At 44.0% G+C, this 20,749-nt stretch overlaps 1 protein-coding gene and 1 pseudogene across 1 annotated transcript in view; both read right to left on the reverse strand.

Annotated features, from left to right (window-relative positions):
- Positions 1 to 358: 358 nt before the first annotated feature.
- Positions 359 to 19,251, reverse strand: LOC123161406 (ABC transporter C family member 10-like; annotated as a pseudogene).
- The window catches only part of LOC123161404 (ABC transporter C family member 10), a 58,615-nt gene continuing 50,069 nt past the window's right edge, over positions 12,204 to 20,749 (reverse strand). The window contains exons 11-12 of the mRNA XM_044579245.1: positions 13,062 to 13,301; positions 12,204 to 12,925 (exon numbers count right to left, since the gene is read on the reverse strand). Of these exons, the coding sequence (XP_044435180.1) occupies positions 12,819 to 12,925; positions 13,062 to 13,301 (347 nt within the window). The 3' untranslated portion in view covers positions 12,204 to 12,818. The remainder of the gene's footprint in view (positions 12,926 to 13,061; positions 13,302 to 20,749) is intronic.

Below are 20,749 nucleotides of genomic sequence, written 5' to 3' on the forward strand. Positions count from 1 at the left end.
TATCTATTTCTCCAAAAAAAACTACAGTACAATTACTTCTTGCTGATCTCCAAAACAGTAAGCTTCAGTTTCTCGCTGTTATTTACGCTTTATATTCAAATTAGTGTCCAGACAAAGCATTCCTTCACAAGAAAAATAGATCTGTTCTAAGCGAAGTATATTCTCAGTTCCGATATGTGCATCACACAAATATATTAAAAGTCATCTTAGATGGGAAATTGATCTCTACCTCTTGTTTGCATGTATATCACACTAGTTACAGTTAACTTCGGCTACTAAGTGAATGATTTCTCATCAGGTTGTCGAACAGCGAGAAACATGCTTTGTTGACCTGTAGCTTAAATATGAAAAGGTCACTGTGCCGCTCTCTCAGATTGGAAATTACAAAACTAAACATGGTTTCAATTAGTCCCCTTCTTGCTGCTCTGGAGCACCATGGTTACTAGACTTTGCACTTAATTTATACAAGCATGCAAGCAAGATACAGGGTGACACTAAAGCAGTTCTAGTTTCAGGATAGGTGTCACTACAGCAGTTAATGCAGGTAGAGTCCTGTAGGGCATTCTATGAATCATGAACCTGGCAAGGAAAAAAAATACAAAGAATGACCTATAGGAAAACAATCGCATCCCTTTGCATGCATAGTCTGAAACCTTTATAAAGTCAACGCATATGCTCAAGTTGTATTGCAGGCAGATGGGCTTACAGATCAGAATGATGAGGTCCCATTTAGAGTATGGTCAGCCTTGAAGCCCCTCCTGTTTAGTCTTCTATATCTTATTGGCGAGGAAATCTTCAGGTATTTACTCTATTCGGTACAGCAATTATGAAGGCGGCCGGCAGCCCACCGTGCACAGAGTTTTTGGCAGAAGAAAATAGCCAAAGAAATTTCGAGACAACAACGGAGATGGTATTGTCGTTTCTTCGGATACCAACTAGAATAATTCCATTGAGATATTATAACCATAGATTACTGTATATCTTTTTCTTTTTCAAGGCAAGCATATATCTCCTTTATAAAAGCTAATAGAGCTTCAGCAAGCAAACAAATGAAATCAAGATTCTCTTAGTTTGTGTTAGATGTGTATGACCAATACTCCTTGACCAGCTCACGAAAGAGAGATCCTTCAGTTTCCATGAGCTTCGTAGGTTTGTCAAACTCCACTACTTTCCCTGGAAGTGTTCATATATAGCTCATCAGTATGGGAAAGATGCACAATACATTTGGAATTCTAAAAAAATAGTTATATTTATTATAAGTTGCGGGTAAGAGAAACATACCTTCGCTCATTGTAAGTACCATATCGCAGTCCATAACTGTTGGTATACGGTGGGCCACTGTAACGACAGTGCAATATTTGAATTCCGTCCGGATCGTTTTCTGAAGAATAGCATCTGTTGCATTGTCTATAGAAGCTGTTGCTTCATCAAGAACTAAGATGCGGCATCTTCTCAAGAGTGCGCGTCCCAGACAGAAGAGCTGCCTTTGGCCCATACTCCAGTTCGACCCGCCTTCCACAACTATTATGACCAGATCTGGATCAGTACTATGAAGGAGATAGTTCCAAGACCATGCTAGCAAAATGATATAACTAAGCCCATAAGAAGGTCTAGGCGCAACTACGAGGTCTTCCTAAAGCCCATGATTTTATCTTTGCTAAGAGTCTCGTTCATGGTCGGAGATAAATCCATTGGCAGATTCGAAGTACTTGGGTCTCCGCCTCCTCTATTAGTGGAGAATATGCCTAAGACTGTTTAGTGGAACATGTATTTTCACACCTATTTGAACTTAGTTTCACATGTATTTTTACATCTATTTGAATTTCTGAATATGTTCAATTTATTAGTTCAAAAAATGAACTCCAGAACCAAAGTATAGATGAAAATTGACCCTTCTATTGTACTACCTCCGTTTTTAAATATAAGACGTTTTGGCAGTTTAAATTGAACTGCCAAAACGTCTTACATTTAGGAACAGAGGGTGTAACTGTTAAGAACATTGTAGCAGACCACACTTTGGTAGGTTAGTGAACCTAGTCAAAAGTTCGCCCCCAGCTCTTGGCGGGAGTTCCCTGTAATTTCCGCCATCTAGTTCCCGTCTTCAAATAACAAAAATAAAAAAACATAGATGAAAGTTTCCTACCATGTGAATCCAATCCCTGTTCCTTCTCCTGGACAACTTCAAGAAGTTGACATTTGTCAAGAACCTGCAGCATAATATTAATAACCAATGGAGTAACCACTTTAGTGACTCCTTTCGAAATGTGCACACGCCATAAAAGAAAGAAAGGGGCCCTTAGCCTAGATCAATTGATGGCAGGTGTGGCTGTACACTCCTACCAGGCCACCGCGGGTATGTCTGAGTTCTCAAACCGAATTTGGGTGCCTATTTCTTCGATCAGTGAAAAGTGGTCTAGTTCCTCCTAGGCACTCTATTTGTTTATGGGAAAGGCAACTTGTAATTTGAGATTCCCCTAATTCAACTTATTCGCCCCATTTTTTTAACATGCTGAACTTTCTGAAATTGTTAGGTATACACGAAAGCTGAATTGGCACAGTAAATAAGAAGGCTGCCTCATGATTAAACATTGCATTACGTTATTTAGGTGTGATGCCTTCATCATAATCTTTTCTGATCATTAATTGGGTAAGACAAGAAAATGCAACACTATATCTGTGTACATCTTACCTCCCATATTTGCTGATCTGAGAATTGCCCAAGAGGATCTAGATTGTACCTTACTGTACCCTGAAAAAGTGTTGGATCTTGTGGAATGATACCCAAACGCGAACGCAGGTCATGTAAGTCTATTGTACTGATGTCCACAGAGTCTATAATTATTTTCCCTTCGGCAGGTTCAACAAGTCGAAACAATGCACCAATAAATGTTGTCTTGCCACTTCCCGTTCGACCAACTATACCAATCTTATCTCCACCTTCAAACTTGCAACTAATTCCATGTAGTACAAGGGGAGCATCTTCCCTATACCTGATCTGTCAGATGAAAATCGATCGCATAGATTTGTTAGAAGTGTTATAGGATTTTACCCTGTAAGGTGTATATGTATGTATTCACATCTGATTACTTTCAAATTTCTAATCTCCACATTGCCATCTTGGGGCCAATCTGGTAGTGGTCGATTTTCTTCAACAGCTTCTGCTGCTTCACTTTGTATGTCCATGTACTGGTTCACACGTTCCACTGAGATTATTTGATTTGCAAGGTTGCATTGGCATTGAATAGAGAAAACAAATGAAATATTTAGGGAAAGACCATAGGACAATGCCATTCCCACAAAACCTGTGCACATACAAAACTAAGGAATTAATTCTACTTTGCAACGTTAATTTTCATAAACTGGATAACTGTAAACAACAACAACAACAAAGCCTTTAGTCCCAAACAAGTTGGGGTAGGCTATAAACTGGATAACTGTATAGTATCAAATACTTATTTACTTGACTTTGGCACATGAGCATTGCCGAAAAAGGCTTTCACCCCGCTTTATATATAAAGCACCCAACCACAAGCATCCAGTACAACCACACGCCACGCCACCACAACACACGCACACACCCAAGACAAGATACATAGGCGCTGAGCGCAGCAACACCACACCTAGCACTACCGCCCCGAAGAAATGAAGCTACATATGGCGAACCATGCGCTCCAAGGCGGCACCTTCAGGAAGGATACGACGCCGGAGCGCCGCCACCGCCCGATCCAAGGATCAGAGTTTCCCCCGGAGCCGCATGACGGACAATGAGAGCCTCGACGACGCCTTCAAGAAGGGAACGATCTTCGCCGCCGCCGGTCCGTCCGAAGATAGAGCAAGTTTTCACCTCGGCCCACAATCACCGCCACCGAACGCCACACCCCAGCAACCACGCCGTCCACACAACCATGATGACCGGGCAGCACCAAGGCACAGGCTTTGTCCAAGAGCACCGCGCAACCACCACCACCAGGGCCGCCGCCCCAGCATCCAAGACCTCGACACCACCTCACCCGTGACCCGCCGCTACCCCAACCGAAGAGACGAGTGGAAAGGGCCCGCCTTTCGCACCCCTGGACGACCCCCAGCCCCGAGACCCAATAGGCCGGCCAAAACTGGCCTCCATCGCCCGTCCTGCAGCCCCAAGCGCGAGACGAGCTCAGTCCAGCTGCCGGGCGCGAGACGAGCTCCGTCCTGCTGCCAGGCGCGAGACGAGCTCCGTCCTGCTGCCGGGCGCGAGACGAGCTCCGTCCTGCAGCTCCGGGCGCGAGACGAGCGAAGGACCGCAGCTGGGAGAGGGCCAGCCCCAGGACCGAAGTAACGCCCGGGCGACGAGTAGATGGAGCTACGGTCGAAGCGGTCCGACCACAAACAAACCGACACCAGAGATAGCCGGCCGTCGCTGCGGGCAGATCCGCCAAACCACCATGTAACCGCCGCGTCGCTGGACCATCCAACACCGCAGTTGCCCACGGCCAGAGCAGCAACCAAGACGGGCCACTACCCCACCCCGCACCGCCCGCTGGAATCCAGCCATGAGACCAGGCCGGGACGCGACCACCCGAAGCCTCTGCTCCGCCGCCACCATCCACCCCCAGAGAATCAACCAGAGCTGGAGAAGACCGACGAAGGTCCTCCCAAGCCGCCCGCATCCCACCGACGCCCAGATCTTTCCCAGGACGCGGCCACGGGCACGCAGCCGCCGCGTTGCGGGCTGCAGCCGCCAGGACGCCGCCGAGCCGCGGCACGACGCCGACCGAAGCCACCGCCACAACGCCGCCAGGCCCCACGCGCGCCAGGCGCCTCCGACGGGCGGGCCACCCCGCGTCGCCCAGATCCGAGCGGAGAAGGAAGAAGCCCCCGCCGCCAGCCACCGCAGGGGCTTTGCCCTGGCGGATCCGGTCGGCAGCGGCGGGGGGAGGAGCGAGGGAAAGGAGGTTAGAGGCGGGGAACGGCGGCGCCCGCCCGAGCCGCCCGCGGGGGAGGCGGCGCGGGGGTCGGGGGAGGTGTTTTTCTTTCAAGAGCCAGATCGCACATGAGCATTTGACTAAAACTGTGTTTTCATAGAAGATACAAATCTAAACATAAAATCATCAAAACAAGTGGTAGCCTGTGAAATGTACGGTGTTTAATATTCACACCTTATTCTACCGACAGAATGCAACAAATATAGTTCTCTTGTGACAATAAACATCAATACCTCAATCCATAAATACAAGGCATTCTATAAAACGTTCAGTCAAAATTTTACAACTTTGACTACTATATAGAAAGTATTTGGAGTCAGTAAGTCACAATATTATCATTAGATTTTGCATCAACATTATTTTCATACTATAACTCTCTTCTAGTTTTCTACAAACATATACATAAGAACGTAACTTCAAATAAGTTCAGAAAAACCACGTCTAAAACGTCATCTATTTACGACTGGGGGAGTATCAAGTAGGTTCTCATAACAAAAGTGTGTCAGAACTCAACAAGAAGTCAATAAAAAGGTAGCACCATTTACATGTCAATGCACTTAACATTGCAAATCAGATGCAAGCATCAATGGCCATATAACGAGCTTGCTACACAACTTTCACCAAATATTTGAAGCAACATGGTGTCCATGTAATTGCTTACCAGGGCTAAAAGTTCCTTGAGGAGAAACGGCCATGACAAAGGCAGAAAAAGAAAGAACTGCAGCGCTCATTATCTCCAGACGTTGAATCAGCCATTCAGTTGCTGCAAAATTGTAGAAATATGAACTGGCATTCTTGTCAATGAGATCCAAATTTTTAGCAAAGAAACGATCTTCATTCTCAAACGCCCTTATTGTTGTAGTTCCTGAAATCGATTCACCTAAGTGATTCGCTAGAGCAGACTTGGTAGTACCATTGATCCGCATCAATTCCCTTGCCGAGGCTAGATAGTACCTCTGCATGATCAAATGTAACAAGTTTCAGTTAATGGAAACTTTGAATGCAAAATTGTTATACAACAGTAAGACCAAAGCCACCATCTAAGCAACATCTGTCGCTACTCCTATCCAGTTGATGAAGGGGCGCTGATAGTCTAGGCCTAATACCAAACAGACCTCGCAGCCAAACCTAACATCTAAGATGTGAGGTCCCAACCAGGACGCTTATCGGGTATGGGCACCCACCAGTCTGGCGTGCTCCTCAACCAGGACGCCTGCCGGGTATGAGGCCGCCGCAGCCACCTGCCACCAATCCATCTTCAGAGTTGTACTGCTGCATCAACCTTGCCCGGTCTAGCTGCCGCTGACGCCACCACGACGCAGACAGCGTCGACCTCCTGCGCGTGTCCATCACCACGCATCTGACGCCAAGCCTCCGCTGCTCCATGCCGCCAAGAGCCGCCGCCATGAATATGTAGAAAGAAACACCGCTCCACCGAAGAAGCCATCCGCTGGTCCCTTGAGCCCGAGTGCATCTCCAAGAATGCCGCCCCCAAGGGGGTACATGAATGCCGCCATCATCCGATCAACTGATCTAGGGTTTCTCCCGGAGGTATTGGGTGGGTTTGGGATTTGTACCTCGATGATGCCTTCATGAAGGAAACGGTGATAAGGGCATCGTCATCACCGGCTCCGGCCAATGACCGAAGACCAAGTTTTCACTCGGATCCATCCAAGAAATCCACTCGACAACCTGTGCACTGTCTCGACCGCCTTCAAAGCCCCAGATCTAGCCGCCTAGATCTGGCAACCAACCGCAACAGCAGTGCCACCGTAGGAGCCCTGGCACACGGCCACTGCCAGAATGTGCCACACTACTGGAGCCTGGGAGGAGGACTCCCACCCCACCTCGCCAAACCGCGAGAGCCGCCGAGATCGACCCCGCACGCTCATCACCGTCTCTGATCGGAACTAATCCGTGGCAAAACCACGAGATCGCCGAGATCCACCTTGGATATGGACTGCACCACGCCATGCCGCCGCGGGAAGCCCGAGCTTCACCCACCGCCACCGTCTAGGGCCGCCGCCCCAGGATCCTGATCTGGCCAGCCCAGACCTCCCCGACGCCCTCTTCACGCCGCCGCCGCCGGCTCGCCACCAGGCAACCACACCGCCGCCCAAGACCTTCGCCTGCAGCACACCGTCGCGCCACCATGGATCAGATCGCCACTGCGCCGTCACGCGCATGGAGGTCCCGCCCCACCCCCTCCGACGCGATCCAGGGAGGAGAGCCTCCGCCACCGCCGTCGGCCCCCGGGCTTAGCCCAGCGGCATCCTTCGGCAGCGGTGGAGGGAAGGGAGGGAGGTGGTGGTGACCCTGGCGGCTAGGGTTTGAAGAGCCGCCCGAGACGGGGGCGACGCCCGGGGGGAGGGGGGGGAGCAACATCAGTTGGTGAATGAAATCAAATAATCATAGGCATGAGGATTAGCGTAAAGAAACAAAATCATAAAGATTACCTGCAACCAAATTCCCAAAACTATCATTGGCACGGATACAAACAGAGCTTGCCATGTAATAACAACCAATACCCCTAGATTGCTATATGCATTTAAGCTAGTAGAAAGGCTAAACACAAAGGCGAATGGAATATCAAGGTCAACAATACTCAAATCTGAAGAGACCTGCAGAAGAAAAACAAGGGACCAAGTTAATCTATCATGAGAAAATTCTCTGGGTGCAAAATGTGACTGAAATTTATCGTATTTTCTATTCGAGTAAGAATTCTTACCCGACAAAGAACCCTTCCTAGAGGCGTAGAATCAAAAAAGGACATTGGTGCATGAAAAAATGAATTGAGCAACTGGGAAAATATGGATCGTGATGTCTGGATCCCAAGAACAACGATTCCTAAAGATCTTGATAGTAAGAAGAGCATTGTGCAAACTCCAATAATAATGTACACATAAATTAACTTCAGTGTACTAACATCAGGATTTTGAACATTAGCAGCCATCCATGAATTCTGTGATATTTGCCCAGCTATGAAAATTATGTGAGAAATAGCACAAAAAGAGAAATACAGGAAACCTTTGTTCTGGCACAGGTAAAGCACATAAGGCTTAACACCTGCATCCCCTGTTTCCCTTTCCTCTTTCCTGATCAGTTGATTTTCCGGCGATGGCTTCACAGACTCTGTATATCTGCTTCCATGAATACCAACTGTCTCCTTGATCAAAACTTCCTTAGCTCTTTGAGAGTGTGAGTTCTTATTAAGATCGGAAACACCCATCATATCTTTATGGGCATTTACAAGGTCTTTAAATTCGTCACAATCTGCCAATAGATCTTGATAAGGTGCAGACCGGATAACTTCTCCATCTGACATTAACTGCCAAAATTCACCACTAGTTTTAGTCTTTTAGATCTAATTAACAAAAAAATAAAAGTAATTATAGAAGAACATAAATCATAGAGGCACAAATATCATCAGATGTTGACATTTCCAAAGTGGAGAGAGGTACCAAAATGGAGTCAAATACAGGTAGAAAATCAACTTGGTGGGTCACTAAAAGAACGATCTTGTCTGATAGAGCACTCATGACATATTCCTGTTACAGAGAGCTTTGTAAAACTGTTCATAATCAAATGTAAATACAATCTGCATCTGCTGATATGATCCTTACATTGAAGAGACTTGTGGCTGTATGGGCATCAACAGCACTGAAAGGGTCATCAAGAAGATAGATGTCTGCATTTTGGTATAGTGCACGAGCAAGCTGGACGCGCTGCTTCTGACCACCACTAAGATTTACTCCTCTCTCCCCAATTTGAGTACAATCTCCATATGGAAACATCTCAAGGTCCTTGACCAGCGAGCACCTCGCGAGTGTGTTCTGGTATCTTTCCCCGTCCATCGGTGATCCAAAGATAATATTGTCTTTCACGGTTCCTGTTTGGATCCATGCATTCTGAGAAATATATGCTAATTTCCCGCAGACTTGGATCTGAAATGTCTATGCAAAGATCACGAATTTGATATAAAGATGTTTCTAAAAAAATGAATTGATTAACGTACTTCTTCTTGGTAAATAGTGTCAAGCATAATTTTTATAACGACAGACCATGTTCCCTTTAAACATGTCTAAATGTCCGAACTCGGAATTTGGCAGTTATTTCTTTAAAAGATGATGTTAGTAAAAAAGATCATATCGTGCCTTTGGTTTTGGGGATCTCTCCAAGTACAGCAGCCAAAAGCGTCGACTTTCCTGACCCTACCTCTCCACAAATTGCAATCTTTTCTCCAGCTTTAATTATCAGATTTATATTATTTAGAACTGGTTTTGATGTATTCTCATCCCATGAGAAGCTACATGAATTCATCGCTACAGGTACAGGGTAATCAGTGCCAATGTTGTATTTTTTTCCTAACTTGCCCATTAAGCTCAGATGCATCAAGGAACTTCGATATTCGAGTGAAAGCGACCTTAGCTTGTATCACAACGCGGATAACATCTGGTATTGACCTAACTGGCTCTTGCACGAGACGCAGGGTTGCCACAAAAGTGAAGACATTGCTAGCATCAAGAGGGGTCTTCAAAAGATAGCATGTTAGAAAGGTCGCTGCAGAAACAAAATTAGGTGATGCCCAACACAGGAAACTATGGTATGCCCTCCTAAACTGAAATGCGGACAACCACTTGTACTCAACCTCTCTCAACCCCTCGATAACCTTCTTGAAGTGAGCTTCCCATGCATAAAGTTTCAAGATCTTCATATGAACAAATGACTCGGACATGGCCTTCAATCTCACATCTTGTGCTTCCATAAGTTTACTCTGAAATTTGTGTTGCCGTCTGGCCAATGGAATATTGCACAGTACAGCAATAATAATAACGACCAAAGATGAAACCATTGCAGCACCAACCGCATTGTATAGAATAGCCAGAGCAATGCAAAGCTGAACACTTGTTGTCCATGTCTGATGGAACCAGAATGGGAATTCCCCAATCCGATGGGCATCAACAGTCACATAGTTCAAAATTTCTCCAGAAGAGTGCTTCTTTTTTGCTGCATTTGATAGCTTCTGCTGTTTCTTATAAATAGCTGCTGACAGGAGTGACCTCACCTGCAGTCCTAATCTCCGAGTGCGGAAATTCCACTGTCTCTGTGACAGGGATTCACAGAATTTGCAGATGAACATTAACGCAGCTAGCACATAGCCTTCGTGTTTAAAGGTCCCTTTCCCAAGTGATACATTGATGAACGCCTTGAGGATTACTGGGCCAGCAGATAAGGTGAGAACCTTGAGCAAAGCAAAGAATCCTGAGACCAAGATTGCGCGCCTGTGACAAGAAACAATTGTCCAGAAGAATGACGGTGTGGCGTGTGATAGCGACTCCTTGCCATTCATTTTCTCCATGAACATCGAGTACTGGTTGCATGCTCGATCTGTGGCACCTAAAAGTGGCATGTCTTTGTCCTCAAGGGGTTTCTTGTAACCGATCTTCATTAGAGGATTCAACCACCAAAATGACATCTTGCTGAAAAACCCAGCTTTAGCAAAGGGAGTGACCTGAGTCTCAGAATCAGCAACCTCACCGTCTGAAAAAACCAGCTTCAGCAAAGGCAGCAGAAGTGATGCGGCTAGCTATGTAACATGAGGAAGTTGAGGAGAGGATTTACTTGTGAGGGAATCCATCTGCGCGCGCAATCCCTGTTGCTTCCAAATCAGCTCCTGTTGCAGCCCTAACGGCAATCATGAACAAGAAACTAGTTAGGACAAAGAACAAATACTACTTTTTCCTTGTGAAGCAGCATATGAAGAACAGATACTGGTACTGGAGCAACCTCAGAGAGTCCAAATCCCATGGAATTATCCAGAAATTCAAATGCTTGCTCGGAACACAAAAATCATGAAAGTCATGGGATCCGAAAGCTGAAGACGAAAACTATACTCGTCAGTGAGCATCAAGTACCTTGTTCACCCAGAGGAGAAGAAGACGCTGCAAGAACTGCTTTGCTTGGCTAGAAAGGATGCAGGGAAAGCTACAGAGATGCCAGTGCTGACCTCTCTAGGCTGCTGCTAGCTGGTGAGTCCGTCCAAGCTTAGGCTGCAGGGTCTGGCGCCGCAAGCTCTTTTATTACTACGAGTACGGCGCTGTTAACGTGCCATATGTTTTGGAATCTCCTGTCGTATGTTGAGATCGTAGCCCGAGTCAAATCTTCTGTATCGGATTCCGGTGGCCAGCCATTTAAATATACGCCGCACCTGCCATCACATGGATAGTTATATGTTAGCTTACCGAATTTACTTGTCTTCTAGCAGTGACGCAAAAGCTCACCAGTAGACTTGTTAATTGTGGGTGGAATCCCTCTAGTGCCACATTTTGTAGATCAAAAGGCTCTTTGCCCTGTCCCATTTCATAGAAACAGAGCAACATCCAAGTCCACTCCTACATGCCTTGATAGGCAACCATCGTATCCATCAAAACAGAACCAGCTAAAGCAACATCCTACAGCTGAAGGGAGACACAGCAAGCAGAGATAACCCTGAGCATAACGACGTCGCGTCTCGCCTCCGTGATCATCAGCGACCCCAGCCCCAGCAGGAGTGTGGTTCTTTGTTCCTTCGTCGCCGCCTGAGCTGTGGAACTTCCACCATCTTTGCGTCCATAAGGAGCAGGCACTTGTCCAGGATCTGCAAGCTCTGTTTCGTCAGGGGAAAATTTGGACTCAAAAGAATAGTATATATCATGGTATGGAACAGTAGAGTGGATAGTTACCGCTCTTGCATCACATAACACAATCGAACAAAGATCAAATAATTGCATCACCAGACACAAGAATTTGCGACTGTCCAAAAGGCATGTGGTGCCAGTGTCATGCACAGACTTATAGCTCAGCTGAAAGCAACAAATTGGACTTAGGAACAAGAATAATCAATCTTGAATAATACAGGGAAAGAATCAAAAAAGGTAAACATAGACCCAGCAGTAATATATTTTTAGGTAGTCTAAACATTAAGCGTTTAGGCAGTCTAAACATTAAGCATTCAACTGCAATTTTAAGTTCTAACTGACATACGATGGAACATGCTGATAAAATTGGGCATGAGAACCAGACCATACTACTTCCTATCACTAATTAAGTGGAAACCAACGGCGGGGGAGTGTTGAACCAGTACGGGGCCTGGCCCATCTGGATCGACAGGCAGCTGGCTCCAGCATTACCTGAAAAAAAGGCTGCTAGCTCCAGAACATGTGGGTACGCCTCAGATCATAGTGCTTTGTATCGAGTGTGTAAGCAAATAAAAATACTCTATATATACATGGCAATATAAATAGGCAGTTCTTAATGTCAAAAGCAAACTGTTTTCCATTGGAGAAATACATCGACAACTGAAACCAATCGCATCTCTTTACATGGCAGAGTCTGAAAACTCATTTATAAAGTCAATGCATTCAGCATAAACTTACCAAGCTACAGTAAAATGTAAATGATGCCGAAGTGAATGTGCTAACAAATTTACAAAAACTCGACCATAACACTGTCAGCACACACAGGTAGAGTGCAAAACTCAAGTCCCTACGGTTTAGCCCTCTAGTATATCTGATTACTGGAGCAAGGAAATCTTCAGGGATTTACTCTGTCCAGCTTCACCAATTCTGAAGGGCAGCGGCAGTCCACCATGTATTGCACACAATTTCCGGTAGCAATACATAGCAAAAGAAATTTCCAGACATTAACAGACAGATAGTGCTGTCTTAATTCCTATTGCAAATAGATGGATTCCTCGGAGGTAGCATAGATTACTGTATATCTTCAGGCGTATCATTTATTTTCTTTCTAAAAGCTGTTTATCTTTTATCTCTTGAAAAGGTGCAGCAAGTAAACAATCAAAATTGACAGTATCGTCTAAATATTTCCGTTCGATGTGGACCAATACTCCTTGAACAACTCCCGAAAGAGAGATCCTTCAGTTTCCATGAGCTTTGTAGGTTTGTCAAACTCCACTACTTTCCCTGGAAGTGTTCATACATAGTTCATTAGTATGGGAAAGATCCACAATACATTTGGCTTGACGTATAATTCATATAATCCATATTAATTGGTTCAGTTCAATAAGCGATGAGTTCTATAAACAGGTAAGAGACATACCGTCGCTCATTGCAAGTACCATATCGCAGTCCATAACTGTTGGTATACGGTGGGCCACTGTAATAACAGTGCAATATTTGAATTCTGTCCGGATAGTTTTCTGAAGGACAGCATCTGTTGCATTGTCTATAAAGGCGGTAGCTTCATCAAGAACTAAGATGCGGCATCTTCTCAAAAGCGCGCGTCCCAGACAGAAGAGCTGCCTTTGGCCCATACTCCAGTTTGACCCATCTTCCACAACTATTATGACAAGATCCTGATCAGTACTATGAATGAGATAGTTCCAACGCCGTGCTAGCAAAAGGGTGCAACTTTGAGATCTTCCTAAAGACACAAATTGACATGATTTTTTCTTTGCCAAGAGTCTCATTCATGGTTTGAGCTGAATCCATTGGTGGATTCGAAGTACTTGGGCCTCTACCTCCCTACTGGTGAAGAATAAACCTAGGACTACTAAAAGTTTGACAAAAGGAAATACGTCGAAAAAGAAACAAAAACCGCCCAAGAAGGCGAAAGGCTCCATACCGAACCGAGTTTCCACATGAAAGGCATGTTTTGGAATAGCAGAGGTCTCTCAGACTTGGCTAAACATAAACACGTCGGTGATTGTGTGCGCGAACACGGGTTGGATTTTGTGGCAATTTCCGAGGCTGGTAAATGTAATTTTCGCTAGCATGTCCTCGATCAGCTATCAGGTGGTTTCGACTACACATGGCATAGTCTACCAGCTCATGGAAGGTCTGGAGGAATCCTTCTTGGGATTCACACCACGACCATGGACTTATTGGCTTTTTCGACCAGTGATTTTCATATCAAATTTCACTTACGAAACAGAAATGATAATTTTACATGGAGCCTGGTCGCAGTCTATGGGGCTGCCCAAGATGAACACAAATCGACTTTCCTTCGCGAATTGGTGAACCTGGCTAAGGATAATCCTTATCCAATGCTTATTGGAGGGGACTTTAATATCCTTAGGTACCAGCAAGAGAAAAATAATGACCGCTTCGACACTCATTGGCCTTTCCTATTCAATGTTGTCATAGACAGTTTGGATCTTCGGGAGGCCAGTATGTCAGGGCGGCAGTTCACCTGGGCTAATAATTGATCTGTGCCGACATACGAGAAGCTTGATAGGGTACTCATGGACACCGAATGGGAACTAAAATTTCCTCTGGTAACCGTGCGAGCCCTAGAGCGAATCGAGGCGTTATCGGATCATGCACCCATCACTCTAGATTCTAATTCTACGAACCCACCAGCCCGTCGCCCTTTCAAATTTGAGTTGGGATGGCTACATGGGGATGGTTTTGTAGACATAATCAAGAATGTTTGGGAGAAGCTCGCCGTTGGTCGTACGCCTATTCAGAGATGGAACTTTAAAATAAGATCCATGAGGCAACACCTCATTGGATGGGCGAAACACACCAACGTGATATATAAAAAAGAAAAACAACGGCTTTGTACCATTATTGATGACCCCGACAAGATTGCAGAGACGCGCAACTTATCTCATCAAGAGATTGAATTAAAGAATCAATCGAATGAGAAGGTTGCCCGTCTTTTGCGAGAAGAGGAGATCAAATACTACCAGAGATCCGAAGCTGATTTCATTTTGATGGGTGATAGTAATACAAGATACTTCCAATTGATCGCCAATGGGCGGCATAGGAAGAAATGTATTTACAGTCTCTAACAAGATGAGGGGCGGGTCAAAGGTCAGGAGGAGCTCAAAAAGTATATCACCAAATACTACAAATCTTTGTTCGGAGCGCCGATTGAAGGGAACTTCACCCTCGACGAGACCCGAACAGATGATATTCCACAAGTCACGGCAGAAGAAAATAATATCCTAACGACACCATTCTCAGAAGAGGAGGTGAGAGCGGTTGTGTTCCAAATGGAACATAACAAAGCTCCAGGCCCAGATGGTTTCCCCGCAGAATTCTATCAGAATTTCTGGGATATCATCAAGACTGACCTTTTGGAGTTGTTCAATTGTTTTCATGCCGACCGACTAGACCTACTCAGACTTGATTTTGGCGAGATTGTCTTGTTGCCAAAGATTAAGGAGGCCAAACGGATCCAACAGTTCAGACCTATATGCCTCCTTAATGTTAGCTTCAAGATTTTCACCAAAGTGGCTACGAATAGATTAAACTCGGTAGCTGACCATGTTGTCCGGCCATCTCAAACGGCATTCATGCAAGGAAGAAATATACTCGATGGCGTAGTAATTTTGCATGAGACCGTTCATGAGATGCATCGGAAAAACATGAGTGGGCTAGTATTCAAGATCGACTTTGAAAAAGCCTATGACAAGGTCAAATGGTCTTTCCTCCAACAGGCACTAAGAATGAAAGGTTTCTCAGAGAAATGGCGCCAGTGGATCCAAAATTTTGTAACTGGAGGTAGTGTGGCCATCAAAGTCAATGATGATGTAGGCCATTACTTTCAGACAAAAAAAGGACTACGACAGGGTGACTCCATGTCTCCAATGTTATTTAACATTGTCGCTGACATGTTGGCTATTCTGATTGAGCGCGCCAAGCAGGACGACCAGGTTGCCGGAGTAGTGCCACACCTTGTGGATGGTGGCCTCTCTATTCTGCAATATGCCGATGACACAATTCTTTTTATGGAACATGACCTGGACAAGGCTCGAAACCTGAAACTCTTACTTTCAACGTTTGAGCAAATGTCGGGTCTCAAAATTAACTTCCATAAAAGTGAACTTTTCTGCTTTGGAGATGTTGCTGAGGCGGCTGCCGATTATACTAACCTGTTCGGTTGCGCACACGGGCAATTCCCGATCAAATATCTGGGAATACCTATTCACTATCGGCATCTCACAATTGCGGAGTGGAAACATGTAGAGGAGCGTTTAGAGAAACGATTGAGCAGTTGGAAAGGCAAGATGCTCTCAGTTGGAGGACGGTTGGTTTTGATTAACTCTGTCCTCACAAATATGGTTCTCTATATGCTTTCTTTTTTCTAACTCCCAAAAGGAGTGCTGCAAAGACTGGACTATTTTAGATCTAGATTCTTTTGGCAAGGAGATGGTGAAAAGAAAAGGTACAGGCTGGCCAAATGGAGCGTGGTTTGTAGGCCGAAAGACCAAGGTGGCCTTGGAATTCATGACCTGCAGGTCAAGAATGTGTCCCTACTTAGTAAATGGTTGTTCAAACTTCTTACTGAGGATGGTGTTTGGCAAACCATGTTGCGCAACAAGTATTTAGACCAAAAGGCAGTTGCTCAGGCCTACTGGAAACCTGGCGACTCGCACTTTTGGGCTGGCCTAATGGCGGCAAAGAAACATCTCTTTCGTTTTGGGTCTTTCACGATAAAGGACGGGTCAGAAATTCGTTTCTGGGAAGACATATGGCTAGGCAATTCCAGTCTCCGAGAACAATACCCGGCCTTATACACCATTGCTCGCGATAAAAATAATACTATTGCGCACGTGCTCAGTTCGTCTCCGCCGAATATTTCGTTCAGGCGGGACTTGATTGGCCCCCGACTTATGTCATGGCATAATCTTTTATCCCGACTGGATTCGATTAACCTGACACAAGGCAGGGATGTTTTCCGCTGGAACCTTACTACATCGGGGTCTTTCACAGTAGACTCTATGTATCGTGCGCTAATGCATTCTGAGGTACCAGTGAGTAATAACAAGAAAATTTGGAAGTCAAAGATTCCACTAAAAGTTAAAATCTTCATGTGGTATCTTCGTAGGGGAGTTGTGCTAACCAAAGACAACCTTGCACAACGCAACTGGCCAGGAAGTAAGCAGTGTTGCTTTTGTGCTCATGACGAGACAATCAAGCACCTCTTTTTTCAATGCAAGTTTGCACGTTCTACATGGTCAGTCATCCAAATAGCGTCAAATTTGTATCCGCCCACAAATGTTGCCAATATATTTGGTCATTGGTTGGACGGTATTTCAAATAAGTTCAAAACGCTAATAAGGGTGGGAGTGTATGCCTTACTTTGGTCGCTTTGGCTATGTAGAAATGATTTCATTTTTAAGGACAAAAATGCTTCTCCTCCACATGTTATTTTTCGTTGTACGCACTTGCTTCGTATGTGGTCTACGCTACAACGACCGGAGCACCAACCGTTGTTCAAGACGGTGTGTACACGGTTGGAGCAGGCGGCTATGGAGGTTTTTTCCCAACATGGGTGGCATCATAACCTCCGAATCGATCTACCTCCATTTTTGACATAGGCATAGTGTCGGTCTGTAGGACTCTACTGTTGTCGACTTGTCTTTTTTGTTACTTTTCCTTTTGACACACTTTTGTTGTTTGGTTGTGTGCATCCTAGTTATGCAGAGACCGGGTGGTACTCATGATGTTTTGTATCCACTTGATGCTACATTTTGAGTTAATAAAAGCGCCCTTTATCGAAAAAAGTTTGACATATTTAGTGGTACATGTATTTTCACATCTGTTTTAATTTCTGAAATGAATCGATCTGAGTTTTCTGTTTGCCCAATTTATTAGATCAAAAAATTAAACACAGAAACCAAAGTATAGATGAAGTTAAGTTTCCTACCATGTGAATCCAATCCCTGTTCCTTCTCCTGGACAGCTTCAAGAAGCTGACATTTATCAAGAACCTGCAGCATAATAACAAATGGAGCAGCAACCACTTTAATGATTCCTAGAAAAGTATATATGCCATAAAATAAGAAAGATGGGGCCTAAGCCTAGCTCAGTTGGTGGGAGGTGTGGCTGTACACGCCTACCAGGTAGTCACCCATGTTTGAGTTCTCCTCAACTCAAATTTGGGTGCCTATTTATTTTACCAGTGAAAAGTTATCTAATTCCCCTAGGTAATCTAGTTTTTTATTAGGCAACTTGTAATTTGAGATTCCCCTAACTCAAATTATTCCGTCGCTCCCCATTTTGGTAATGTGCTGACCTTTCTGAAATCTTTAGGTATATATCAAAGTAACTAAGCTGAATTGCCACTGTACTAAAGAGGGAGGTATCGTGATTAAACATTGTATCAGGTTCTTCAGGTGTGATATCTTCTTCATAATCTTATCTGAACATTTTGTAAGGCGAGAAAAGGCAACATAGATATCTCTGTACATCTTACCTCCCATATTTGCTGATCTGAGAATTGCCCAAGAGGATCTAGATTGTATCTTACTGTACCCTTAAAAAGTGTTGGATCTTGTGGAATGATACCCAAACGCGAACGCAAGTCATGTAAGCCTATTGTACTGATGTCCACAGAGTCTATAATTATTTTCCCTTCGGCAGGTTCAACAAGACGAAACAATGCACCAATTAAAGTTGTCTTGCCACATCCTGTTCGTCCGACTATACCAATCTTATTTCCGCCTTCAAACTTGCAAGTGATTCCATGTAGTACAAGTGGAGCATCATTCCTATACCTGATCTGTCCAATGAAAATCAATCTCATCAATTTGTTAGAGGTGTTAATTGGATTTTACCTTGTATGTTGTACATGTAAATATTATATTGGTTTTTATATCATTTATGCCACTAGTTATGTCCCACTACTATGTTTTGCCACTAGAAGTTTAACCTGCTAAAAAATGCCATCACTCATTTAGGCGCTTGCTAAAAAATGCCACTAGACACCATTACTGTCAGCTCCCGTACAACAGGTTATATGACCAAAATACCCATGGACCCACATTTCAGCTCTCCCTCTATCTCAGTACGATTAAGTGTGGGTCCCACTCGATCCCGAACATCCCGAACATTGTTCTTATTTTCCTCTAATATTATTCGCTTGCTTACTTCTGAAAAGTGGGGCTAACACTTATCATTGTGAGATATATATGGAGCTGACATGTGGTTCTGGGGGTATTTTGATCATATAACATGGTCAAGAGGTTTGGCCTGACAGAACGGTGTCTAATGACATTTTTTAGCAAACATCTAACGAAACAATAGCATTTTTTAGGTCTCTAATGGCATTTTTGAGCAAGCGTCTCACGGAACGATGTCAATTTTGAGCAGTTGTGACTTATAATGGCAAAACTGAGTAGTGAAACACAACTAGTAATGATTAAAACCCCATTATATTTGATTACCTTCAAATCTCTAAGCTCTAAATTGCCATCTTGGGGCCAATCTGGCAACGGTCGATTTTCTTCAACAACTTCTGCTGCTTCACTTTGTATGCCCATGTACTGGCTCACCCGTTCTACTGAGATTATTTTATTCGCAAGGTTGCATTGGTTTTGAATACATGAAACAAATGACGTGTTTAGCGTAAGACCATAGGACAAAGCCATTCCAACAAAACCTGTGCAAGTATGAAAGCAAGGTATTAATCAATTGTACTACCTGTAATGTTAATATCCATAAACTGAAAATTGTCAGATACTTTATTTAGTTGACTCCAATACATTACAAGTGGACTAGAACTGCATCTGTTATGTACTTGATGGGCTACATAGAAGAAGAAAAAAATAGTCTGGAAATTCCCACACATTTAATCATTAACGCGATAGAGATTTTCTTATCAATTACATGCTAAAAGTGTTTTGATGGGCTATCTAGAAAAAGATGCGTACAAAATCCCACAAGTCAGAAACCTGAGAACCTATTTGACCGACCTCTTAGTTAACAAAGTACAACCCTTAGATTTTCATAAACAACATTAATTAACTATGCAACCCAGATCTCATGTGGTGGGTACTGTATCCTAACCAGCATCCACCTCACCTATCATAACCAGCTCAAACAGGTTTGTTTTTTTCCTTCCATACTTTCATCACACGTGACTTTCATCTTTACATCACAGTAGATTATAAACACATTTCTCCTGTGGTACTCCCTCCGTCCCAAAATTCTTGTCTTAGATTTGTCTATATATGGATGTATCTAACACTAAAATGTAACTAGATACATCCGTATTTAAACAAATGTAAGACAAGAATTTTGGGACGGAGGGAATAGATTATAAACACATTTCCCCCTTTCCATACTGATTCAATGACGTGAGAAAGTATTGTTGGATGCATTTGTCGATGGCATTTAATGGACCTTCGAAGAAAACAATTATAAACACATTTCTCCCCTAGTAGATTATAAACACATTTCTCCCCTTCCATACTGATTCGATGGCATTTTTTGGTGATAGAAAGTTTTTATTTTGATCCTTCCTCAGACCCCACCTGGTGTGGGAGCTTCTAGCACTAGATCTGTCATTTTTTATTGAAAAATATTTTTTTAACGCATTATATTGAGGTACATAGCTAGTACTTGTTACTCTCATGGTGTACGCGGATGAGTTGGCAGTTATAGGAAGCAGAGGGCAACAAGACGTGTTTGCTCGCGTGTGCATTTGTCGACCTTGCCATGTGCCTATAGATCATGAAAATAGTTTTATGTGGAATTTCCTTAAGATTATTTAAAATAAAAAAATGTGGGTCAGTACAACCTACGTGTAGGTGCTACCCCAGTCAAAATGAATTTAGTATTCTTAAAACTCACTCGAGGAACAAAAAATTACATTGTGAGGAGGAGCCAAACTACATGGTATCAAAGTTTAATGGCCAAAGTATCAGTTTAATAGTGCGAGGACCAAAATATGCACATAAACAACGAAGAAAAATCAAGAATGTTGAAGTACTACCTTTTGTTATCCAAGACACTGATGTGTTGCATGTGAAAGTGCATCTAGGCCCCAACATA

This window comes from Triticum aestivum, chromosome 7B (genome assembly GCF_018294505.1).
Source record: "Triticum aestivum cultivar Chinese Spring chromosome 7B, IWGSC CS RefSeq v2.1, whole genome shotgun sequence".
Lineage (NCBI taxonomy): Eukaryota > Viridiplantae > Streptophyta > Magnoliopsida > Poales > Poaceae > Triticum > Triticum aestivum.